The sequence below is a fragment of the Saccopteryx leptura genome, chromosome 1 (assembly GCF_036850995.1).
Source record: "Saccopteryx leptura isolate mSacLep1 chromosome 1, mSacLep1_pri_phased_curated, whole genome shotgun sequence".
Taxonomy (NCBI): domain Eukaryota; kingdom Metazoa; phylum Chordata; class Mammalia; order Chiroptera; family Emballonuridae; genus Saccopteryx; species Saccopteryx leptura.
This window is the reverse complement of record NC_089503.1, coordinates 15,166,046-15,191,128: the sequence shown is the minus strand read 5'-3', so window position 1 is coordinate 15,191,128 and position 25,083 is coordinate 15,166,046. Positions and strand designations below refer to the sequence as shown.

The 25,083-nt window shown below is 60.3% G+C and overlaps 1 protein-coding gene across 5 annotated transcripts; it reads right to left on the bottom strand.

Moving 5' to 3' along the window:
* Nucleotides 1–259: 259 nt before the first annotated feature.
* TNKS1BP1 (tankyrase 1 binding protein 1) lies at nt 260–24,817 on the bottom strand. 5 transcript variants are annotated; one of them, XM_066361546.1, is made up of 12 exons: nt 24,458–24,817; nt 21,440–21,548; nt 19,694–20,327; nt 18,142–18,211; nt 12,556–13,956; nt 8,314–10,415; nt 2,889–3,255; nt 2,471–2,624; nt 2,232–2,368; nt 1,359–1,516; nt 1,016–1,088; nt 260–692 (listed from the first exon to the last, which is right to left on the bottom strand). In XM_066361546.1, exons 2-11 carry the CDS (start codon nt 21,531–21,533, stop codon nt 1,028–1,030), a joined length of 5,178 nt encoding a protein of 1,725 aa, XP_066217643.1. In that variant the 5' UTR covers nt 21,534–21,548; nt 24,458–24,817; the 3' UTR covers nt 260–692; nt 1,016–1,027. The 5 variants fall into 5 exon arrangements, with proteins under 5 accessions (XP_066217643.1, XP_066217644.1, XP_066217641.1 ...); XM_066361547.1 differs by having other exon boundaries at nt 24,462–24,817; XM_066361544.1 differs by lacking the exon at nt 24,458–24,817 and adding an exon at nt 24,344–24,367.
* Between the last annotated feature and the right edge of the window lie 266 nt (nt 24,818–25,083).

Sequence of the window (25,083 nt, the reverse complement as noted above, 5' to 3'; positions counted from 1 at the left end):
CCACCGGGACTGAGAGGGTTATCTATGGAAAATAAACCTTTGTGTGCTAAGCTGAGATGCGGGGGTTGTTTGAAAGAGCAATCAGCTTTTCAGAACTAGTACACCCTCCTCAGGGACATGGAGCCCAGGAGTGCAAGGGTAGTGACAGGTTCAACAGCAGAGGGACCGCCTGGCAGGTCAGGGCGAGCGCCAGCGTTTCCCAGCTATAGCTTTGGAGAGGGGGACAGGGCACCATGACCACACACCACAACTGGACAGCACCAATTCCCAAAAAACTTTATTGTTTCAAGTGGCAAAATGTTATTGGTCTCTGTGGGGCACCTGGCAGGGCGGAGGGAGACCCGGGGTAGGGCAGGGCTCCACCCTTTACAAAAATCAAAGGCTTTTATAAAAAAATGCTATAAATTGGTATCAAAAGAAAACCCAAGGGAGGCTGGAAGAGGAAGCAGAGAGGGAGGAGGGCAGAGAACACACAGAAGAAGGACCAGAACCTTGGACCACGAATGAGGGAATCCAGGCCGGAATCCGGGCCGGGAGGGCAGGTGGGGGGAAAGTTGGGAAGGTGATACAAAGTGCATAACGTGCCTCCCCAGACGCTCCTCGGCGGTGGAGGGGACCAGGGGCTCCAGTCTCCTCCTCGCCCGGGGACCCCACAGGAGCGGGCACTGCCTGAGACTGCCGATGGGAAGCACCTGCATAGGGGGAGGAGGAGACGGGAGCGGCCGTGGGGTGGAGATGCTTCGGCCTCCTGCCCCTGCCCAGCCTGGCTGCCCTACACCAAGCCCAGCTGTCAGGAAGGTCCCCGGTGAGTGACCAGACCAGAAGCGCTGTAGGAACACGCAGGCCAGCCTCAGGACCCGGGGACCTCCCTGGCGCCCAGGAGGAAGGCTGGGACAGAAGCCCTCCTCCTCGTCCATCAGAAGCCAGACTACAACTCACTGTTCTGTGGGCAAAACTAAGTCACCGCTGAACCCCACACCCCAGCCCCAGCCAGGCCCAAGCCCAGGGACCTCACCTCAGTGACTTCTCAGACCTTCTTCTTCTTCAGCTTCAGGGCTTGTAGCCAATTGGGCGATGATCCTTCTGACCTAGAAAAGGCAGGGGCAAAGGTCACAAGCAAACCCAAGGCAAGTTTAACAAAATGAGGAGTGGCTGGAATAGAAACCCCCCTCTCCGACCAGAAGCAGCAGCCCAGGGCCGGGCTGCAGAGACAGGAACTCGGCCACCAAGTTAATACAGCTAATCCGGGTACATCAGCCTCCTCCCTGACCTCTGGTTCTCCTCTACGTACAGGGGGGTTTCCCCTTTTTAGGCCACAACAGTGAGGTCAGTCAACACCCCGAGTCCAGGTCACCCACCCTGAGGATTTCTCCGGCTTGGGAGGTAACACAAGGGGCTTCCCCAGCCCCGGGACCTTGCAGGACTTGGAGCGCTGAACGGCGGACTCCTTCTGGCTTGTCTTGCTGTCCGTTGGCTCCCCCTCCTCAGCCGAGCGATTCCGGGGGCGCAGCTTGGCCTGAGAGACAAGTCCAGGTGCAGAAGCCATCAGGGAGACAGGCAGGAGGAGTCACAGAGAGCAAGCAGCCGACAGAGGCCGCCTCAAACCCCTCTGCTGCCCTCTCACCCGGACGGACGGGAAGTCAGGCCACGACAAGCCTCGCAAGAGCTGAGCTCTGCCCTGCACACAGCAGCCCCTCAGAGAGACACTGTGGAGCTGAATTCAGGTTGACAGGGATGCACAACGCCAGCGGTGACTTCCGGCCCTGTGCCTTCGCTCATTCTGTTCCCGCTGCCTGGAGGGCCTCCCACCCACCCCCGACCCTCCACCCCCCACAGCCAAGCCCAATGCTGCCTCTCAGCTGAGAGCAAACGCTCCCCTCCCACCGGGCAGCACGCACTGTTACGAGATAACCTCTCTCTGAACAGGCCCGGCCCTTCCCTGCCCCTGCCCCGTGACCCCTAACTTCTCCATGCAGCAGCACTGACTACGGACATGGCTGCGGCCCCTACGGCCCCATGATGTTCTGGAACACAGACCAGCTGGTTCCTCCTCCCCTCACACTCAGCACTCAGCACGCGGTCCAGCAGGGCACCACTGCAGAGCAGACCGACAGGAGGGATGGAAAGGAAGGAACGGGGGGATGAATAGATGATGGAGAAAAGAAAGGTGGGATGCAGGGTGGCCAGCTGGCCAGGTGGCTGGACGTGTCTGCTGAACCATCAGACGGTACCTTCAGGGCTGATGGGCTCAGGCCGGGAAAGAGGTTGACTTTCAGCCCCTTGGTGCCCAAGGACATCCGCGTCCTACGGTTCTGAGGCTCCTCCACCACCTCTTCGTCTGAAGATGGCACCCGAGAAGCTCGTGGCTCTGCAAGAACCCAGAGAGGGCTCAGCACAGACAGCAACCCCAGACCCCCAGCACCCAACACGCCCCAGACACTGCAGCAGACATCCGACACCCCGGCCCTACCCGTTGAGTCCTGGAACAGGCGCGCGTCCGAGTCCGCTGCCTCCGACAGGCCCAGGGTGCCGCCAGGCCGGATGGCTGGGGCCCGGTGCCCGCGCTTGCGCCCCAGGTTGGCACGGCTCCGATACATGGCACTGTCGAGGACCTCAGTGTCCTGCTTGGGATAACAGCAACACCACTGCCACTGCCATCCCGCGGTCCTGCCCGTAGCCCTTCAAAGGCGGCAGCTGCGTGCAGACCCCTCCCGCAGCCCGCAGCCCCATTCTTAGGACCCGCCCACCACCCCCATCTCCTGCCTCCCACATTGAGATCCCTCGGAGCTCTGACAAGCTGAGGGAGCCCCAGAGACGAGGCCTTGGCTCTACCACCCCCAGTACCCCGCCACAGCCCATCCACTGCGCTGGGCTCGCCCTCCACTGACCTCGATGAAGGAGAAGTCCTGGCTGGGGGAGCTGGGAGGGGGGCCTTGCAGGGGCCGCCGCGGGGGCCGTGCTGGCCCCTGCTCGCTCCGCCCGGGCCCTGCAGAGCCCCAGCCGCCATCCACCTCCTCCGTCTGGCTGGCTTCCCCATCAGGCTGAGGCCTCCAGGAGGGCAGACAGTCCCTGCCAGGCTCCAGGGGCTCCCCTTGGTCAGCACCTGCCATGTTTCCTTCCTCTTCCGACAGGCTCCTGAGGCCCGAAGCTGCCGACTCCCTGCGGGCCCCAGCCTTGGAGCTGCTGACGGCCAGCATCTCCTCCAGCAGGCCCTGCGAGCCAGAGGGCGGCGAGCGCGCGGGGCACCCGCCAGGGCTGCGGAGGGGACGGACCACAGGACACAGTCACCATGCGGCCACATCCTCCCCCGAAGCCCCCTTCACAGGATCTGTCTCCTCCTACCCCCTTTCCACGCCTTTTCCAGGAAGGATGCGGTCAAGGCCTCACACAACACAGCACAGGGTGGATGAGCCTGGCCAGCGCGGCAGGTTCAAATCCTAGGTCCTCCACTTACTGAGACTCTGGGTAAGTCTTTCACCTGAAAGGGCTTCTAACTTTAGTGTCATTGGGGGGATGAAATGAGAACTTAAAGGACGAGTCACTGTGCCCGGCACCCGGTGCGTGCCCAGTGAGTGACAGCTCTCGTTACTACTGATGCTGTCCGTGTGTCCCTCCCAGGGCACCTGCTTGGGCGCACACTCGCCTTGGGATGAGCCTGACACTGGCCTACCTGCCCGTCCAGCCTCTCCGCACCCCTGCCCACGTCCCCCTCCCCACGCCCAGTCTCAGAGCATGCCACGCCCTGCAGACTGCCATGCACCTGGACACGCCGCTCCCTCGCCCACCACACCCCTCAGCCTGCGTGCCCGGGGCTCCCTCGGAGGCTGAGGCTCTCGGGCCCCACTGCAGGCCTGTGAGCAACTCAAGGGCCAGGGGCGCCCCGTCTGCCTTTGCGCCCCCAGCGCCGGCCCAGGGCCTGGCCAGGAGCAGGACTGAGCACATGTCTACAGGTGGAGAAGCCGGGTCACCCCGCACCCGGGCAGCTTGTGTGTCTTCCGCCTGCTGCCCCACTAAGCATCACGCAGACGCACAGGCCCCTTCACGGCTCACACGGGTGCTGTCCGGCTGCCACCCCAACACTCAGACACCCTGCACTCATGCGCACCTCATGCAGTCTGTCTGTCAGTCCCGCAAGCAAAGTCACAGCCCAACACACGCTCGCATCCCACAGGAATGCACACCGTGGGCAGGGCCGGTGGGGCGCCCGAAGCCAGGCCTTGAGCTCCCCGCAGACTGGAGGGGCGAGCAGGGGTGAGGCAGGTCAGTACCAGGGCCGAAGGGGCAGGACTGAAGAGGACATGTGTCAGTCTGTCCCTCCACAAGCTGCTGACAGATGGAAATTAAAGCTGTCTGGGGAGGGAGGGAGGAGGCGGAAGCCAAAACAGGAGTCGGCCGCCCTGGAGGGGGGCCAGAGCCAGCTCACCTTGCTGCTGCAAGTCAGGGGGGGGGGGGGGGCGGCAACAGCACCCTCCTGCCCAAGGAGGCCCTGCCCCAAGCCTCACCCTGGGGTGGGGCAGAGGAGGCTGGAAGAGCTGCAGTGGATGGGTGGATGGAGGCCCACATCCAGAGCGAGACGGGGCCCACGCCAGGCGGGCAGAGGGCAGCAGAGGCCACGGGGAGAGGAGGCGGGGTGGGGGTGAGGGGCGGGAATGCCTCGTGCATCATCCCTGCCGCCTGTCTAGACCCACTCACCCTTCTCCTCACCTCGGGAGAAGCTTTCCTGCCTCTTGAGCACCCAGGACACCCCTAACCTGAGCCCCTAGCTGGCAGGAAATGGGGAGAGGAGTGGTGGGAAACCGGGCTGGGTGCTGCCACTCCAGGGCCCGTTCCGGCGCCATCCCCTGCTCTGCCTGTGGCCTTGGTAAAGTTACTTACCCACGCTGAGCCTCAGTGTCATCATCTGTAAAATGGGGATAACAGAAGTACCTAGACTTCACTGTTTGTGGGCACAAACGTGTGCCCAGGACACAGCTAACAGCTGATAAATTTTTAGGAAAATCACCATCTTCCTGGTGATTCTCATCAGGCACCCGTTCCTGGCCTAAGGACTTATCGTACACCTTCTCTACCCCTACCCCATCTGGACCTTGGGATTCCTGGGGGCTGGGCCCTAGCCACGCCGCCTCCCGCCACACGTGCATACACAAGGGGTGGTATGTGGTAGATCTGCAAAAATTCAGCGTCCCGCTGTTTTAGGCTCCCAGACCCCGAGGAAGTCAGGGCTGGAGCTGGGCTGATCTGTCTGCAGGGGAAGCAGGTGGCTTTGACCCAAAGACAGAAAGAATATCCAGAGACATGACCCCAAGGCTGCGGCCCACGGTCACAGGCTGTGGGTCCCTGTAAAACCACACTGCCTTCCTGGGCCTCAGTGTATCTACCCCTGGAATGAGAGAGCTTGCCTCAGTGATCTGAGGGTCTTCTCAGATTTTATGAAGAGCCCAAAATGACTGTAGGTGCAGGGCCAGGGGGAGGGGCAGGAGATGACCAGGAGGCCAGGAAGGGGCAATGCAGCAGCTCTGTGGGAAGCCCCGAGTGCCACTCCCTCCAGGACGAGGGGGCCCTAGACACAGAGGAGGGGTGGGGCTCTCCCAACCTTCTCTGGTCTTGTCCCGGGCATGCTAGATGATATTCCAGCCAACGACTGCCCTAGAGGGAACCTTAGTCCCACGCAGGAATGGTGACAAAAAAATGTCCCCAAGGGCCTCACTTTATGGACACATCCATCCAAATCTGCAGAACAGGTACAACGACAGGTAGCAAGCATTTATTCAGTGCTCACCACGGGCCAGACAGATCTCAGATCTCTTATCACTTCCCACGTGCTAACTCCACCAACCCTGTGAGCACTGGGGCCGCTCCCAATCCACACAGTGGAAGGCCCTGAGAGGGGACCCGCCCAAGGTCACAGAGGCGGAATCCAGACCCAAACCTGGCAGGCAGGCCCAAAGCCAGGCTGCTCTCAACTACCCTCAAGGGCTTCTCATTACCACGGGAACCTCCAAATATTCCTTTGAAGAGCAACTTTCCAGAGTGTAGAATTTCCCTAAATCAGAGGGTCAGCATTCAAGCTCCTTGGATACAAGTGAGGTTTGGGAAACACTGTGTGAGGGCAGCGATCTCAACCTTTTTCATCTCCTGGCATACATCAACTGATTACTAAAATTCTGCGGCACACCAAAAAATATATTTTTGGCCGATCTAACAAAAAAAGAAAAAATAAAAAGGTATAACGATCCATTCACACCAGACAGCTACTGCTGTGTTGGCTGTTGTTATTTTCCTATTTGACACTATAAGGGAAAAGAGGTCAGTGCCCCTGACTAAATAGTCAGGCACAGCCTGTTTTCAGAATTCTGGCGGCCCACCAGCTGAGAAAGCTCTGTGTTAGAGGAAAGGTAAGCGTGTTGCTTTCTCTCCTGCTGGAACGGGCACACACGCGAGCCCACACGCACTCCGAGTCTCCGGGACAGAGTGCCCAGCACTTCCCAGACTTGTAACGCGGCCAGTTAACCTGTGACGGAGGCCACAGCTCAGACAGCCGAGGACTCTGCCTCTCTGCGCACGACCTCCTCTTCCTCCCCAGCCCAGTCCCCATCCAGATCGCCCCCCCAGCCAGCCTCGCCCCCCACCCTAAACAAAGGAAAAGATTCTCCCTCTTTCTGCTTCCTAAGAGCCACCCCCACTGGAGGGGGAAGGAGGAAGGTGGTAAGCCCCACCGCTTGGGAGTCTGAGTCCTGAACGCAGTGGCCCAAACCCGATAATGAAGAATTGGGAAAGACACCCTGCTGACTCTGTGACCTGGAGCAGGTCACACCCTTCTGCTCCCTTCTTGCTTCACCTGCGGCTGTGATGATCGGTGAGGTCAGACCTGCAGCTGAGCTCTGGGGACTGCAGAGTCCTCAGAGCCCCAGGAGGAGAAATGAGTGCAACCCGGGCTCCCGCATCCCGCCTGCGCCAGGAACACTCTGTAGCTGCCGAGTCTAAGGTTAGAGTGCGGCTCAGAGACAGCCAGGGACACAGGAGCGCTGGACTCCTGCTAGTCCTGTGCACTCACCCCTGTCCCTGAAGTCTTTACCTCCTCCCTACGGGCCTCCGTCTCCCCGTCTGCAGTCCACGTCCCAGCTCCCTCCGCAGCTCCCCTGGGCATCTTCCTGGCCCCGTGCTCTGTCCTTTCCTCTCTCCCTCCTCCGAAACCCCAAATGCCTTCCTGACTCCTCCAGCACTACCCCTAGTCCCTCCTGCCCCCCCACTACCATCAGCCCCTCCACTTATGACACAGCCCCACCCCACACATCCCCTCCCTTCCTCCCAGGCTAGTGAGAAGCTCCAGGGTTGGGAAAATCAAACTTTCTATTCAGTCAGGACAAAGAAACCAGGCCCTGGCCGGCTGGCTCAGTGGTAGAGCATTGGCCCAGCTGTGCTGGTCCTGGATTTAATTCCCAGTCAGGGGACACAGAAGTGACCATCCACTCCTCCATCCCTTCCCTCTCCCTTTCCCCTCCTTCAGCCATAGGGCAAATGAGCAAGTTGGCCCCGGGCAGTGAGGATGGCTCCATGGCCTCCAACTCAGGCACTAAAATAGCTCAGTTGCTGAGCAACAGAGCAGTAGCCTGAGATGGGCAGAACATCAGCACCAGACAGGGGTTGCCAGGTGGATCCTGGTTGGGGCACAAGTGGGTGTCTATCTCTCTGCCTCCCTGCCTCTCACATGATTTTAAAAAACAAACAAACAAAAACAAACAATGAAACCAAATCTCAGTGGATAGAAATGTTAACGGATAAGATGCCTTCTTGCATCCTTTCCAGGTATGAAGTCACCTCAGTTGGTTTTAGAACATAAAAATCCACTGTGCACTCCACTCAGGACCTGCAGCAGCCAAGGCCAAGAAGACCGTCCTCCTTCCTATGCCCATGAAAGCACTCACGGCCCCTGGCCCAGGAACACCTGGGGCTTCAGAGCCAGGAGGCCGGGGGAACAGCCACTGTGCTCGAGTGGAATCCACCGGAAACCGTTCAAAGATGGGACAGGCACCGATTCCTCCAGCACAGTCACAACATCGCCAAGGAGCCCTAAAGCATGGACTGCAAACCAGTAACACCTCCACCGTCACACTCATCATTCAAAAACAAAACTCAACCGTGTGCACGTCGTAGCTCAATTTTTAAAAAAGTGAACATAAAAGTTCACAAACCGTCGCTGTTTTCCAGAGTAAAAATCCTTGGAGAAAGCCATTTCTTCCCTCCCCAGGCAGGACGCAATTTGTCGGACAACTGGAACACCTTCCCTGCCACGCTGAGATGGCGATCCCTTACCTGGCGCCAAAGCTGGGGGCTTCGCCCGTCTCCACTCCGGGGTCTTCAGGGCAGGTCTCCAAGGAAGGCGAGGCGTCATCTTCGCCCTGGGTCTCCGGCCCACTGGTCTCACCGACCCCCAGCTCCCTGGCCTCCACGGGGTCTCTGGCCTCCAGGCCAGGGCACAAGATGCTGGCGTCTCTGAGGCCTAGCTCTGGGCACTGGCTGACTTCTCCCACTCCGTGCTCCCTGGCCTCGCTTGGGGCCCCAGAGAGCTCCACATTCCGGAGCCCCACGTCCTGGGTCCAGTCCATCTGCCCCACTCCACATCCTCGCAGCTCCTGTGAACCTCCAGTCTCGAGGTCACATGGCACCTCCAAATTCCTCAGGCCCAGGTTGATGCCCCAGTCCACCTGGCCCACCCCACGCTCCCTGGAGCTGCTGCCTGCCCCCACAGCCATGTTCCTCAGCCCCAGGTCGGGCGTCCAGTCTGCCTGCCCCACCCCACGCTCCCGTGACTTCAGGAACTCTCCAGCCTCCACACCCGACCAGTCGGTCTGCCCCACGCCACTCTCCCTGGCCTGGCCGTGGCCTCCCACCTCGCCCAAACCAGCCAAATCCCGGCCCCTCGCTCCCACATCAGAAGTCCAGTCCTTCTCCCCGGCCCTCGCCGCCCTCGGCTCCTCGGCACCCCCAGTCTCCAAACGGCCGGCCAGGCCCACGTCCCTCAGGCCCAGGTTTGCCGACCAGACCACCTGGCCCGCAGCATCTGCCCTGACCTCACTCGAGCCTCCGGAACCCACGCAGCTGGACACTTCCAAGTTCCTGAGGCCTAGCTGGTCAGTCCAGTCCACGGGCCCGGCCAACGTCTTCTCGGGAGACACGAAGTTGCTGCCTCCCAACGTGCCAGAAGGGCTCAGGCCAGCACCGCTCCCTCGGTCATCGCCAATGATGCCAAACTGCCGGCCCCTCTCACCGGCCTCCAGGCGGAAGCCGCCGCCCCAGTCCGGCTGCCCTGGGCTGAAGGTCACCTCGGGCGGGGGGACCACACCGAGGCCGAAGTCACCGGCCCAGCCTCGTCGCCCCACTTCCCCGTCTTCTGGGTCAGCGTCACCAGGGCTCCGGCCTCCTGCCTGCTGTCTCCCCTGCAGCCTGTCGCCCTCCTGGCTGGCACCGCTGTCCTGCCAGCTGCCCGGGTCTCTCTGTCCCAGCACCCCATCCTGCGACGGGGGGGCGCTGGAGCTGAACAAGCCCCCTGACTCGACCTCCTCTGGCCGGCTGGCAGCCCTGCCGGCCTCGCCCACGCTGTCTGCCCCGCTTGGCACCTTCTTCTCAAACTCCTCATCCTGCTGCTGGGCGTCCTCGGGGCTGAACCCGGCGCTCAGGGACCTCGTCCCAAAGCCACGGTCCCTCGTCCAGGCACTCTTCCCAAAGTCCAGGTCCGGCGGCTCAGCCCCCTGGCTGCTGTAGGTGCCAAAGGACGAATCTCTCTTCCCAAAAGCCTGGTCCCGCTCGTCCGCACCCTGGCCGCTGTACCTGCCGGGGTGGTCCTCCGGCCCCGCCTCCAGGCTCTGCTCCTGGGCCTCCCGGCTGCCCAACGTGCCCAGGGAATCTCTCTTCCCAAACTCCCAGTCCTGAAGGCTTGCATCCCGACTGCTGTAAGAACCCAGCGAGTCTCTCTTCCCGAATTCCTGGTCCTGGAGTTCCGCATCCCGGCTGGAGTAAGTGTCCTGGGAATCCCTCTTTCTGAACTCCCAGTCCGGAACATCGGCCTCTGGGCTCTGCTGAGCGCCAAGCAGGGCTGGCTTTCCGATCACCCGGCCCTGGGCTGCCAGCCCCCCCAGCGCGGACACTCCGCTCCCATCCAGGCTGCCAGCCTCCTCCTGGCCGATGCCGCGCCGGCTGGCCCACTCCCTGGGGCTCCCTGCCCCCGCTCCTGGCCCACACTTGCTGGGCCAGTCCCTCTCTCCAAGGCCTGGGTCCCCTCGAGGGCTCGCACCCCCAAGGCCATAGTCCTGAGAGGTGCCTTGGGACCAGCTGGAAGGACTGAAGCTGCTGGGCTGTGGGTCTGCTGAGATCCCAAATTCACTCTGCAGATCCTTCTGGGCCCAGCCAAGGAGTCCCTGGGAATCAGAATGAGAGAGAGAGAGGTGGAGAGGAACAATGGTTAGAGTCAGTCCAGACCGACAGCACTGCCTGGTGCCTGAGCTATACTTTGGCAACAGAAAGCCTGGGTTTATATTCCAGCTGTGTGACCTTGAGCAAGTCACTTAACCACTCTGGGCCTCAGGGTCCTCATACTTAAATAGGGATAATTTCTATGGCATGAGCATTTAGGGAGGATTAAACAATGTCATTCAGCTCTGGCCTGATAGCTCTACTGGTTCAAGCACCATCCTGATGTGCAAAAGTTGTGGATTCGAGCACAGGTCATGGCACACAAACACACAGATCAATGTTTCTGCCTCTCTCCCTTCCTCTCTCTCTGAAGTCAACAAATAACTTTTTTAAATAGTTGTACACATGATATTAAAAATGAATAAACAAATAACAAACAAGATCATTTCAGCCAAGCAAGCACTCAGCATAGCCCCTGCCTCACAAGAAGCACTCAGCAACAGCCTCCGTCAATGACCCTAAGGTCATGTTTACAGCCCTTGGGCAACACTTGGCTACCTGCCCAGGGACAGGCTGCCTGGCAGAGTGGTCTTCACATGGGTGTAGGGCATACTTTCATCAGGACAGGGCAAAACTCCAAGCCCCTCCACAAGCTGCTTCCCAAGGGTGAGACTCCAGCACTGCCCCAGCCGTCCAGTCCCCTGGGGTCCCAGCCCCTCCCTCCCTGTGGACAGCTCCTCTGCCCACCCCTCCCCAGAAAGAGCTCCCAGCCATCCCTCGCCCTCCCAGGGGAGACAGCAGGGGCAGCCTCTGGCACAGGAGAGACCCAGCCAGGGCTCCCTGCAGCCCACACCCCACTCCCTGACTCACTCCTGAGGGCGGGCGAGCCCTGGCCTCAGGGCTGTGGAGCCGGCCAGCCTCATCCCGCAGCGCTGCGTTGGCCAGCAGCCTCTCCAAGATAGACATGGTGTGCTCCCTGTCCCCAAGGCCGGCCATGGCCCCTGCCCCCACACCCGCCCCAGGCAGCTGGGTATGACGGGCACCCGGACAGGGCTGGGCTGCTCCCCTCGCCCGGACCTGTCGCCCGGACCTGTCGGTCGGCTCTGGCTCCAGGCTCAGCCTGGCCCTGCTCCCTCTAGAGCAGCTGCAGCTCTGGTGGCCCCGCCCAGGAGCCAGTTGAGTCACCCACATCCCGGGACAGACACACCTACCGCAGGAGCCAGCTCGGTCTTAACTCCTTCCTGCTCCTCCTCTTCCACCCCCTCCACTCCCCCCCCCCAGGCCCCTGGCTCCTCCTTCCTTTCAGCCCCACCCCTACCAGCAGAGACTGGGCTTGAAAAATACATTTCAAAAGCCACCTGGACCCCAGCCCTTAAAATCAGAGGTGGCGTGGTAGGAGAAAGAGCACTGGGCCCAAGCCCAGCGACCAACTTGCTGGGTAACCTTACACAAGGCCCTGCTGGCTCCGGCCTTGGCTGCCTGTCCACAAGGCAGGTCTTGAGCAGAATGGCAATATGTTCACAAAAGCCAACACTCACAAAGCACTGAGGATGAGCCAGATGGCTACCGTCAGCACTTTACAGGTATCCCAGCTCATTTAGTCTTCGTAATCGCCTCGTGAGGTAGACTTCATCACTGTTATCCCCACTGTACAGGGGCAGAAACTGGGGCGCACACAGAAAAGTAACTTGCTCAAGGTCACACCAGGGCAATCGCAGAGCCAGGAAATGAACCCGGGCCATCTGGTTCCAGCATCCACCTCTCTGTTGCCTTTCACAATACCAATCCTAACAATGGCTTGAACACTCAGTAGATGCAAAGCACTGAGCTCCTTCCACTCCTCACTTTACCTGCAGTATAACTCTAAGAGGCAAAGGTGGTTATTAGGAAAGGACTCTGAAGCTTAGAGGTTAGGGCACATTCCAAAAACCACTCAGCTAGTGGAAGCTCTCACTCAGTGTGAGCCCCAGCCTACAGCCCTGCTGACGATGTAGGACTGCACAGCAGTGCGAGGATCATCCACAGGTGCCTCGCTCACAGCTGTACCCCAAGCTCCTGACACATACAGTTGCGGAGAGGATGAAGCTCACAGAAGTCCTGGCTCCCATCCCGAGGCCCCCGCCCTCCCTGTGGCCCTGTGCTCACCTCGGGGCAGGCGCTTGGGGTCTGCGTGTCCCTCAGCTCAGATGCAGCACCCCGTCGGGCACTGCCAGCAGTGGGCGGTGGCGAAGCCAGGAGGTCATCCAGCCAGCGGGAGCTGCTTTCAGGACCTGCAGGCTCAGGGGACACCCTACAGGGGTCCTGAGCCTCCGTCCTGGGTTGGGTAGTCTCAGCCCGGGCCAGGGTCACAGCTTCCTCCTCGGCAGGCAGTGCCTGCCCAGGGTCAGGGGTGTTAGCAAAGAGGACACAGGGCTGGTCAGGGGGTGCTGGCTGCTGCTGCCCCAGGACCGGCTCCAGGACGGGCAGGGCGGCCTCCACGGTGGCCAGAGGAAGCGGGGACTCCTGTCCAGCCAGGGGCTCCTGCTCCTCATACTTCTCTGCCTGTAGCAAGGCCGGTTCAGGTGGGCCCCCTGTGGCTGACGCAGGCTCAAGGGAAACAGCTGAGGATGGAGACTGACGCTCCCCATCACCCTTCTGGGTTGGGGACATGCCCAAGTCGTCCGTCGGCACCCAGGAACCAGGTCCTCCTGGCACCCCAGGAGCGGCCCAGGCCCCTCGCCCCTGCCGGGGCACGCTCTCCCTGCCGGATGCCGCCCCATCACCGGCTTCTGGGGCCCCAGCCTCCGCAGCCTCTGCCTCTGCAGCCTCCGTGGCTTCGGTGATGGGAGACGGAGGCGGGGAGTCCAGCCGCCACACCCCCAGGCCCGCAGGCCGAGTGGGGAAGGTCCACTCAAAGGACTGTGACAAGCTCCAGTTGGACCCCGTCCCACTCCCAAAGGGACGATCCAGGGACGACTGGCTCCCCTGGGTTTGGGGCAGGTCAGCCAGCGAGCCCCCCAGCTTCTCTTGGTCTGGGCCGGGCGGATGGAGCACACCTTCTGAAAATCGGCGCTGAGCCAGGCTGGTGGGGTGGAGTGCTGCGTCGCCACTGGCCACCTCGGCCACCTCGACCACCTCCTCACCAGACTGAAACGTCCGGTCGGGATCGCGCACCTCGTCCCCCTCCATCAGGGGCCGGGGGGAGGTGGCTGGAGGCTGCTCTGGGCTGTGGCGCCCCGAGACCTTCTCCACAGGAGGGCTTCCAGGTCTGGGGGCCTCTCGGGCTTCCCCAGCAGGGAGCCCTGGGCCCGGGGCGTGGCAGGAGCCCTCGTCTGGCAGGGCCGCAGCTGGGGATGCTGGGGTGGCCGGGAGGCGGGAAGAAGGCCCGGAAGCTGCAGGACCCTGGACTTCCGGAAGATGAGAGTGGAGGGGAGAGCTCTGGTCAGGTGAGCGAAGTAGGGGAGACCCGGGGGCGGGGCCTGAGACTTCAGCAGGGAGGCCTGGGCTGGTGGAACCCCCACTCTCCGAGGTGGGGCCTGGACTTGAGGGGACCTGGGGCTTGAAAACCTGCAAGAGAAAAATCAAGAGCCATCACTCGCCTTCAGGCAGATGGCAAAGGCCCCTACCCAAACCCCACATGGCCCACAGGCCAGCTGGTTCTTTGCCTCTCACTCCAGACAGGAGAAAGCAGGGGTTGGGGGCTCTCAGGACAGCTGGGAAAGATCCCAAAGATCATTATGGCTTCTCCAGCTTCTCGGGGTCCTCAGACCCCTCCTTGAGACCCCCTCCCCAGAAAATGCACATAGCGCTATCCACAGAGTATGACCCACAGGGCTCCAGGTGGTTCAAACCCTCCCACCCACCCACCCCAACACTCATCAAAGGACCTCCTGAGAGTCTGTGGTTCTTGATCAAAAACACTGGTTTATAAAAGGAAAAAAATTGGGGGCCCTGACCACCCGGGCCTCTGGAGGTTCCGCCTCCGAGCACGAAGCCAAGCCCGGCGCCGCTCCTGGGGGTGTGGAGTTCCCACCCTGCTCTGCGCACCTGCGGGCCCAGCGCTGCCCACGGGAGCAGGCAGGCCTTGGGCTCCAGGCGAAGGCACCGGGGTACACGAAAGCCCCTGGCCGGAGTCACCCAGCGCTGCCTCTCGGAGGCTGTGGGCCCTCCCACACCGTGGACACGGCTTCTCTGAGCCTCGGCCTCCCCTCCTCCCACTGGACTGATGGCACATCGTCCCTCACAGGCTGGGCGAGGGGGACTCAGAGTTGTGCACCTGGCCTCTCAGGGCAGGACACATAAAGAGTGGATGTTGTGGGACGATGTGGGGGGCGGAGGCCTCGGGAGCAGGGGGAGCAGGACGGGCACCAGGCTCTCCTCCACTGCTTCACGAGGCCTGGCCCAGACAATGAAGTGTCTTGCTCTGTCTGACCTCTGCCCTCCCCAGAGGTCACACTTCCCCTGTGACCCCTTGATGGGGCTATCACTCCCGCATCACCACCTACGGGGCCTCCGCAGAGGAGGTGGCAGAGGAAGACGTCCTGCTCGCTTCTCGAGCCTCTTCCATTCCCTCCCTGTTCCCTCCTCTCTACAGAGCTCGAGCTGTAAAGCTCACGCCCTCCTGTGAGTGCTGTAGACCCCCCCCACTGCCTGAAAAGCACAGCCCCCAGGTCCCTGCTACCCTCCCACAGTCCCAGGTCCCCGCTACCCTCCCACAGTCCCAGGTCCCCGCTACCCTCCCACAGTCCCAGGTCCCCGCTACCCTCCCATAGCCCCAGGTCCCCGCTACCCTCCCACAGTCCCAGGTCCCCGCTACCCTCCCCCAGTCCCAGGTCCCCGCTACCCTCCCACAGTCCCAGGTCCCCGCTACCCTCCCACAGTCCCAGGTCCCCGCTACCCTCCCACAGTCCCAGGTCCCCGCTACCCTCCCACAGTCCCAGGTCCCCGCTACCCTCCCATAGTCCCAGGTCCCCGCTACCCTCCCAGAGTCCCAGGTCCCTGCTACCCTCCCAGAGTCCCAGGTCCCCGCTACCCTCCCACAGTCCCAGGTCCCCGCTACCCTCCCACAGCCCCAGGTCCCCGCTACCCTCCCACAGTCCCAGGTCCCCGCTACCCTCCCAGAGTCCCAGGTCCCCGCTACCCTCCCATAGTCCCAGGTCCCCGCTACCCTCCCAGAGTCCCAGGTCACTGCTACCCTCCCAGAGTCCCAGGTCCCTGCTACCCTCCCACAGTCCCAGGTCCCCGCTACCCTCCCATAGTCCCAGGTCCCCGCTACCCTCCCACAGTCCCAGGTCCCTGCTACCCTCCCAGAGTCCCAGGTCCCCGCTACCCTCCCACAGTCCCAGGTCCCCGCTACCCTCCCATAGTCCCAGGTCCCCGCTACCCTCCCAGAGTCCCAGGTCCCTGCTACCCTCCCAGAGTCCACAGGGATTTCAGTCAACCTCAGGGCAGCCTGGCTCACCCCTGACCTCCTCTCCTCTGGAGACTGGGACCTCCTCTCCTCTGGTGACTGTGACCTGCCTCTCCCGGGACTCGGACCTTCCCCATAACTGCAGCCCTCGCCATCTCAACTCACGGCTCCCACTCAGCCCCTCCTGCTCCTGTCCGCCCAGGTCCCTCTTCCCGTCTCTGCACCGCCCTCAGCCCCTCAACCCATCCAGGAAGCACAGCCGTCCGCCCTTCCTCCTGCCCTCCCGTCTCTCTCGGCCGCCGACCCCGCTCCCCTGAAGACACAGAGGCCGTGGCAGAGGACCCCCCACCCCGCGACCTGACCCGACGTGAGCCCAGGTTGTGAACTGTCCTGGCTCAGGGCTGAGACCAAGCCCTCCTCTCTCTCCGGCATCACTGATTTGCCCTCCTCTCCTGGACCACTTGCATCAGTACACACACTGATCTCATTTCTTCTGCCTTCAGAAAAGAAAAACACTCTTGCCCTCACCTCCCCGTCTAGCTGCCACCCATTTTCTCGCACAAGTTGTCTACATTGACTCTCTCTCCCCATCTTTGTCCCACTCTCTCCAGAACCCACTCCAGACAGCAGGACTCTTCCGTCACCTCGCCACCTAGCTGCTCTCATCAGGTCACGACGTCCCCCAGAGCTGAGTGCCATGCTCTGTGCTCACCTTCCTTGCCCTGTGAGCAGCATCTGACAGCTGACCCGCCCTCCTCCCGTCCTGGACGCTGGCTTCCTGGGGTCCCCGGACTCCACCCTTGCTGGCTCCCCTCCCACCCGCTGCTCCCTCCGTCCATCTCCTGCTTCTGTCTCCTGTGCTGACCCTTAGTCCTTTCTCTCTTCCACCTCACCTGCTCCCCCGATGAGCTCAGCGGGTCTTAACTACCATCTGCATGCGGACAAGTCCCTGGAACTCCAGACTCAAATAGCCAACTGCCCTCTCGACATTTCCACGTGGACGTCCTAAAGACATCCCAAACTCAACTAATCCAGAAGCAAACTCCTCACGGCTCCTCCCATCCTGCTTCACCCCTAGAAGTCCCCATCTCATTCAACGGTAACCTCATCCTTCTGGTCACTCGGGCCCAAAGCCTGACTCTGCATGTGAGCTCTCTCTACAAACCCTGTCCTCAAATTCACCTTCACATTCCACCCAGAGCGACCCCTTGCCACCATCGTCTCAGGACAGGCTACCTCCAGGGTCCATCATCTCGCCCCGGAATTATTCCAACAGCCCACAGCGGCCCTGCTAACTGCTCTTAGCTCCGAGCAATCCAGGAGGGCAAGGTGAGTCTTTACAGCTCTCCTCGGTCCTGCACCGGCTTCCGCCCTCGCTCCGGCCAAGGTCCTCCCAGGGGCCTGGGAGGCGCTATGGGACTCATCATAACCTCTCCCCCTTACGACCACCCAGCGCCTCCCATCCAACTGCGATGCTACAGCCTGGCCGCCCTGCCAGGAGGGCACCCAGTCTCCTGTCCTTGCAGCTGCCCCTGCCAAGAATGCTGTTCCCCACACATCCTCACAGTTCACTCCCTTGCCTTCTTCACAGCGAGGCCCTCCCCAACTACCCTCACCCCAGGTTCTCCACCTTCCCGGGGCTCCCCTGCACCTGCCCATATATCTGCTGGTGCACAGGGATGCCTGGGTCCGCGCTGGCCTCTCGCACTGGAGGTGAGCTCCCAGGACACAGGGGCGGTGTGTCGAGTTCTGCTCTCTGCTGCTTCCCCCTGCACCCAGCTCATAGTATGTGCTTAGTTAAATATCTGCTAGATGGACACATGGAGTCAGGTCTCCACCAGCCTCTATGAACAAGACGGACTCATTTACTCAGGAAAGCAGGCTGGCTGTACTCCCAGCACACTGGGGACAGAGGTGGGGATATAGAAGAGGAAAGCCCCAAGGAAGGACTTTTCCTGGGTAAGTTATTATTTAACCTCTGTGAGCCTCTCACGTGGAACCAACGGGGCCATCTAGCTGGAGTGACCACAAGGATTAAGTTAGTCGACATTTCTGAAACATGCCCAACACACAGTAGGTACCTGATCAACAGCCATTGTTACGGATAATTACTGTTTATAACGAACAGTCTCATGGCCTGAACCACACTTGATCAAGAGCACTGGCCTGGGAGTCAAAATACCTGAGTCCCGGGGCCAGCCCTCAGGCCCAAGGGCAAGTCACCTCCTCCATGACCCTCAGTGATCACATCTGAACAACAAGACACAGAACAGATGATCTCAGGTGACCCTCCCGGCTCTAAAATACTATGAATCCAATTCATACACAACAGGGTAACTCACGTCGGTAGGTGGCTCAGAGCTGGCCGGCGGAGCCTGGTCTCCGTTGACGGCCTGGTCCAAAGGAGAGCCCCTGGAAGGAAGGAAGGAAGGAAGAGGGGAAATGGAGGTGCAGAACTGAGAGGCCTGTCACAGACGAATAAGGAGACGGCACTGTCTGGTACGTCTGCCTAACTGACTTTAACAGGCCCCAAAGTCAGCCCCCGCCCCGGGCCTTTTCTACGGAGCCCCACATGGAACTGCTGGGGACAGAGACGCTGTCCAGTTTCCACCGAGAAAACGCCCCAGGGTTTCCCTCCTGCCTGCACATCCAGGGTTAACTTCCCCTAGCCCCTTTAGGAAAAGGGTCCTGGAAGCCCAGACCCCTCAGTGAGTCCCTAAAAGACAAGCTCCCCTTCGCCTAGCCCTGAAGGGTTAACGTCCACCAGCCAGGGAGAGCACAGCTGGTCTGGCTGTCCTGCCAATTCTTCTGAAGGAAGGATCACGGGAGGCCGAGGGGGGGTGATTCTCCAAGGCTTAAGTTGTTCCTCTTAAGCTCTACTTGGAGCCATGGAGGGGAGAGCAGAGCGCTGAGCCCAGCCTGGCAGCCCTGGCCTGGGACAAAGAGGGGTTTATTGGGAGCCCTGCGCTCCAGGTACTTTCAGGTGAGAAACGGGAAGGGCTAGAGGGCAGGGTGGGGCAGAGGCCTGGCTGAGGGATAGCAGCCCTGCCCTCCACAGCAATAAGAGGGGCAAGGGAGCCTCTGGGTCCCCGCAGAGCCAGGGGGCCCAGAGGGCCAACAGTGCCCCCAGTGGGCGCTCCCTGCCCTGCAGAGGCCTCTGTGCAGCTGAGAGCACCTGCCACCCACCCCTCAGTCTCTTCCTCTAACGCCTCGTGCCCGCCACCCCGAGAGGCACCTCCCGGCCGGCCTTGCTCTGCACTGGCACCAACGCTGAAGAAGTGTATTACATGCAACAGTCTCCAAGCTGGCCGTAATCTCTGCTCGGTGACACCAGCTGGCCTGGCAGCAAGGTGTGCTCCCGTCTTATCTTTCCCATCAGACTCCCCGGGCAGGCTGCACCCTTCTCATCCCCGTGCACACACCAGCACCTGGCACACGGCTCCACACACAATAGGAGCCAGCAGTTAAGAGCACAGGCTTTGGAATCAAACAGACCTGAATTCAAATACCAGTTCTGTCTTAGTTGCTGAGGAACCACGGGAAGTCACTTCGGAATCTCAGTTTTCTCATCTCTAAAACAGACCTACTATTCCCTTCACTAAACAGAACAGCTGTGGATTAAATGAAGCAAAGTTCAGTTCTTGGTATAAAAAGATAAACTTCCATACTGTGCATTTGAACTCTACCATAAACACACATCAACTCTATAAAGAAAATTATAATCTCAAAGGGAATACAGTCATGACACTGTCTGCTGGTGGGAAGCTTTGTGACTTGGACCAGGGTCTGTCTGCACTCATGGCACACAACTAACCTAAAAGGTCACAGTCCTAGAAGGGGCCAACCACTCTGCCCTCCAGAACACAACAAAGCATGCAGCCTCCCACCCCTCACCTCTCCGCGGGGGTCTGGCTGTGCTCTTCTGGGCACTCTGTGGGAGCCTTGGCAGGACCCTCCGGAGACCATCCCCTGGAGAGCGTCCCAGCGTCCTCATCCACAGGACCGGCAGTCACACCATAGGTCCTGGGGCCGTATCTGGAGCTGCCATCGTGGTTAAAGGTGAGGCGGGAGCCCCAAAGGCGGTCAGGGCTGGCGGGGACTTCCTTCCGCGGCTGCTCCATCTTGGCCAGGATCTCCTCCACTGTGGTGGCTGCGAAGCGCTCCGAGACTGGACGGAAGGGGGCGGGAGCCTTCCGCACACCCCCCGGGGCGGCACATCGAGCTGGGGGTGTCAAGGGGGGCACCTCTTCTTTCCCAGCCTCCTCTTTCCCAGTCTCCTGGGTGGCTTCTCCAACCGCAGAGGTCTCAGCCATTGGTCTTGGTGCAAATGGAAGGGGACGTTTGCTGCCACCATAGGGCTGGGGTCCCGCCAACATGTTCATCTTCCGGGCAGAAGGCAGCTCGGCCAGGGGACCCCGGGGTGGCCGAGGCCCAACAGACACCAGCAGGCTGGGCTTGGCAGGTAGGGCTGGCTTGGCGGGCAGGGCCCGGGGTTTGGGCTTGACAGGGGGTTTGGCCCGAGAGTCACCTACCAAAAAGGACAGGGTTGGTTGGGAGGCTGTCAGAAGAACCAGGAAGCAGAACTCCATCTCCCACCTTATTAACTCAAAATGTTGACAACCTTCTAGGCATAAGCCAAATGTCACCTCTTCCATGAAGCCTTCCTTGATTTTCCGTAAATATCCCAGAAGCACCTTTTTCTATCCCCAAACTCCCAAAATGTTTAGTCAATCCCTCCTATAAACCAAAGCTATTTAAGGGCCTAGCTGGTACCTTATTTCTCCCTGTACCCTACTTGGTGTAACATATGTTCTTATCAAACAAATGAATGAACAAATGACCCAATAAATGAATGCCCACTTACCCACATCCTAATTTTTCCCAATTTAGTCCTGTCCTCTCACGTGACACTCTACCACCCTACCATCCATAATGAACCTTTCATCCCAGCTGAGCCTCCCCACTCTGCCTCCTGGCTGCCCCTCCCCCAGGACACACCCAGGCCACCTCCCCACTGTCCTCAGTGTGTGAGGAGGAATGCAAACTTACTATTGACCTAACTCACCCACACATAAGTATATCTGCCACAGAAAAAAAAAAACAAAAAAGACCAGGAACCTACCTTCTATATAAGGCATTCCAGAGCCAAATAAAAAACCTTGGGATTACTCATGGTCACGGCCCTTCTAATAGAAACCTCTATCACCCATTCAGCTCAGCCAAAGGAAGGAGTCTAGGCAGGAGCCAGGAGGCCTGGGTTCAAATCCCAACAGGTGCACGTCACCTCTCATGTAGGCCCTCATCTCCCCTTAAATCACACAGTGTTATCCACATCATTTCGCAGGTTAACCTGTTTTTATCTGCTGGAGATCCACGATCTCCAGCGGTTCTAAAGGGTCTCACCAGCCACTGAGGACCTCTCAAGCTTCCACAAGCACCTTGCGTGTCCTCAGCACGCCTCCCTCCCACACTCCCACCTCTAGGAATCATCCCTTGCCCATCGCCTCCAAGACAGAACGAGAGTTCAGCGCCTGCCCTTCCCTGTCCTTCCAGCCACCCCTCTCCACCCTGCACCTTCAGGCACACACCTGGCTCCTCCTTCCGGCCACCCCTCTCCACCCTGCACCCCCAGGCACCTACCTGGCTCCGGGCCAGCAGATACCAGCTCTTCCTCCATCTCCCGGGGTGCTGGGGAAGCCGTGGCTGTGCCTTCCCGGAGAGCAGACACTTCCATCACATGCGGCAGACCCTGCAGGGGAGTTGGGAGGCAGAGGGGTGTGAGCCGGCCAGAGACCCAGAGAGAGAAAAGAGAAGGCACGTGGGCTGGGCGTTGGCAGCAGGCTTGGCCCATGGAAGTCTGCTACTTCCAGCAGAGGCAAAGTGTGGGACCGGAAGAGGGAATTTCACAGGGGCGGGGAGGTCAAGGGAGGTCCCCAGCAACCTGTCCTCAACTCTTTTCAAGTCACTCTCCAACTCTTGTGTCCTAACCCCGAAGTCCTGGAGCAGCAAGGAGATACCCACCTCTCTCCCTGGCAAGCTCTTTAAGGCACCCCACTTACCGTGCCCAGGGCACCCCTGGGGTGCGGCAGCCCGCTGGAGTACCCACTCAGGGGCAGAGCAAGAGGGCCCCAAAGTCTAAAGCCTCTTCATGAATCACCTCAGGGGAGACGGGAAAAACCCGCTCCTCCCCAACCTGGGACTCCGCCCCACTGCCTGCCTCCCCATTCCCGCTCACCCTCCTGCCCTCCCTCCCTCCCTCCCGCAGCTGGGAGTGGTTCCCTCTCCTCCTCTACCCCCTCCTCCTCCACATCCCAGCTTCCCTCCCGCCTCCCTCAGAGCTGCCTCATCCAAACACGGAAAAATAAGGAATAAGAAGTAAACATCTGGAATACATTTTTTTCTTTAATTTCTCAATTGCTTTGGCTTCAGCTCGGAATTTGATGAGGTAAAGCCAGGGCCTAGTCCTGTTGCCATAGCAATGGCCTCCCACTGGATTTCCAGAGCCTCGCCAAGAGGAAGGAGGAGCCGGCCCAGGCCTGGGCTGGGAGAATGGGACAAGGCTTGAGAACATCCGGGGGGTGGGGTGGCCTGGGGGGGAAAACTCCCTGGGGGTTCCCCCGTCTAGGACAGTGAGGGATGGACAGCCACAGCCTGAGAACTGGGAATAGATGGGCAGCCCTCCCCAGTCTAGTTGGCCTGTGAGGTTTTGAGAGGCAGAAGAATACATTTTAAACCAAGTGACACAGCCCTACGGTAGAAACCAATGGAAAGCCTGTACCTAGAGCGAGCTCAGGGTCTGATTCAATGCTGGCTGGGTCTACTGCTTTCTGGCTGTGTGCCCTTAGGCAGAGTGCTTACGCCTCTAAGACTCAGTTTCCCTATGTGAAAAGTGGAGTTACTGAGTCTGTTGGTATTCTCATGGGCGAAAATGCATGCTAAGCGCTTAGCCTAATGCCTAGCACATACTAAGTGCCCAGTAAATGTTGGTCATCATTACAATTCCATTCAGTGTCACCAATGAGCTAACATCCTTGGTAACCACCTCCTCCTCTCCCCAGACCATTCCTTCACTCCCACAGGGCCCAGTCATGTCACCTGTTCTTCAGACACTCCACCACCTCCTCAGTTCTCATCCTGGCTCCTGAAGCACCATCCCATCCACAACAGCCCCACCACCACCAGGCTCTCCAGTCTAGGGGACAGTCCTGGTCCCTCTTGTCCCAAGAGGGGAATGTTCCCTATCACCTGGTACAGAGCCCTACAGACAATCTAACTCCCTTCAACCTGCACTCCAGCTAGACCAGGAAGACGGCACCAAATCCAAAGAAGGGCCCTATGATGCCCAACCTTGGCAAAACCCACCCACACACCCCTCACCTTTGCCCCTTTCCTTGTTTGGAAGATGGAAGACAGTAGAGACAAGAAGGCAGAGAGAAACCCAAGATGGTCAATTCCTTTGGTCAGTCAACTTCCACTGAGCACTGCTCACTGTGGGTGGGTGAATAACTGTGCAGAGCCAGTCCAAATGTGCATGGGGGAGGAGCACACGATAGAAAAAAATAAAATTAAACACAAGACTGTTTTCTTGTCCTTGAACATTATTACAAGAAACATGGTGTGGGTGGTTGGAAACGGGAACGAACTGGCCCGGAACCAAAAAAACTCTTTCACCTGGGAGCCTGACGGACACCTCTGCCAGCATGAGGGGGGACACAGCAATGAAGCTGGGAGCTCGGCTTCCTCAATTGAGGTACCACAGCAGCTCAAATGCCCGAGCCAGGAAAGCCAGGTGCCCAAGGCCGTAGCCAAAGCTGCAGAATCACAGCGGCTCTGAGCACTCCCCACCCCAGGAGTCGGGAGGCTAGCTGACCCCCAGGGGCAAAGACTGCCACAAGGGCTGGAGAGAGGTCGGGCAGCTCCAGCCCGGGGCAGGGGCACAGAGAGACAGGCGGGGTAGCTCCTACGAACCCTAGGATCTCTGGCCGGATCCGGACCCAGAGAGGTCGGCAGGGATAGCACAGAAACTGCTGGAGGAGGGAGGGCCAACGGGAAGACGGAACAGCCCAGGGCGAGGGGCCGTCTGGAGGGGCCCAGTGGGGAGCTCTGGACACAGAGGGGACGGCAGCAACCGAAAAGGAGGAGGAGAGGCTGGAGGTGGAGAAGGAGGAGGAGAAGGAGGCAGCAGAAACGGAAGACCGGAAGACCCGTGCGCGGGATGTGAAGCAGCCGGCGAAAAGACTGGGTACGCAGACTGGGTGGGGGCGGACTGGCGTGGCTGGGGGCGTGACGAGGTATCCAGGGGATGGGGCTAGCGCGACCCGGGGGCAGGGGAGGCAGGGGTCGCTCTAGCAGCTCCGCCCACCCCCGGCCCCGCCTCAAGCCCTCGCCCCTTCCCCCCTTTCTTCTGGCTCAGCCAGCACGAGCTCCAGGCCGTACACCCTTCGCTCCCACGCACACGCGCCGGCGCCCGCCTGCCCCCCGCTCCCTCCGCGCCCGCGGTCCCTGCAAACTTTCCTGGGCACCCCGACACACACACACACACACCTCAACCTCAACCCAAGGTCCTGGCTGGGAAGCGCCCACTTCTTCCATGCCTCTCCCCCGCCCCCAACCCTGGACCCCGCCCCCTCCCTCGCCCTCCTGCCCGCCCCTACGCACTCACGCGCTCCCCCGGGATCCAGCTCTTCTCGCTCGGGCTCGGCGCCCCGACGCCAGTCTCCGCCACCGCCGCCGCTGCAACCGCCGTCACCGCGGGACCGAGCCAGTGCAAGCCCCAGCGGGACCCCGCCCCCAGCTCCGCCCAGGCCCACGCCCCCAGAGCACCTCATGAATATCCATAAGCCTGTGAATACCCGGAGTGGGAAACCCGTGCAGAACTCGCCTGGCCGTATGCAAATGAGCGCAGCCCAGTTACTCAATTATTCATGAGCCTCGCAAATAAGGGACCCGCCCCGGATCAGACCCGGGTGAAACTGACGCAATTCAGAGGCTAATAGCGCTCCGGCAAAATGGCCACTGAGACGACTGCCTAGAGAGGAGATGAGGCTGACGGCCCAATCCTCAGGCTCGGCGGCCTGAACTGATTGCAGCACCATAGAGTCACGGCGAGAAAGAAGGTAACCACCGGCTGACTGGAGAGACTTCCTGTGGCAAACACCTGAGAACCTATGCAACGTGGCCACCCCACGTGAATAAATTCAGATTTGGAGCCACCGTGATGACGGCTGGGAGCTGTATTTTCCTCACTAATCCTCCTCACTTATCTCCTATTCCGCCCGCTTCCC

Coding starts and splice junctions, on each gene's coding strand:
- TNKS1BP1 (XM_066361546.1), bottom strand. CDS start 21,533: ATGGAAGTGTCTGCTCTCCGGGAAGGCACAGCCACGGCTTCCCCAGCA. Junction 2,625..2,888: donor AGGACTTCTCCTTCATCGAG/GTCAGTGGAGGG, acceptor TGTTATCCCAAG/CAGGACACTGAGGTCCTCGA. Junction 2,369..2,470: donor CCTGTTCCAGGACTCAACGG/GTAGGGCCGGGG, acceptor GGGTTCTTGCAG/AGCCACGAGCTTCTCGGGTG.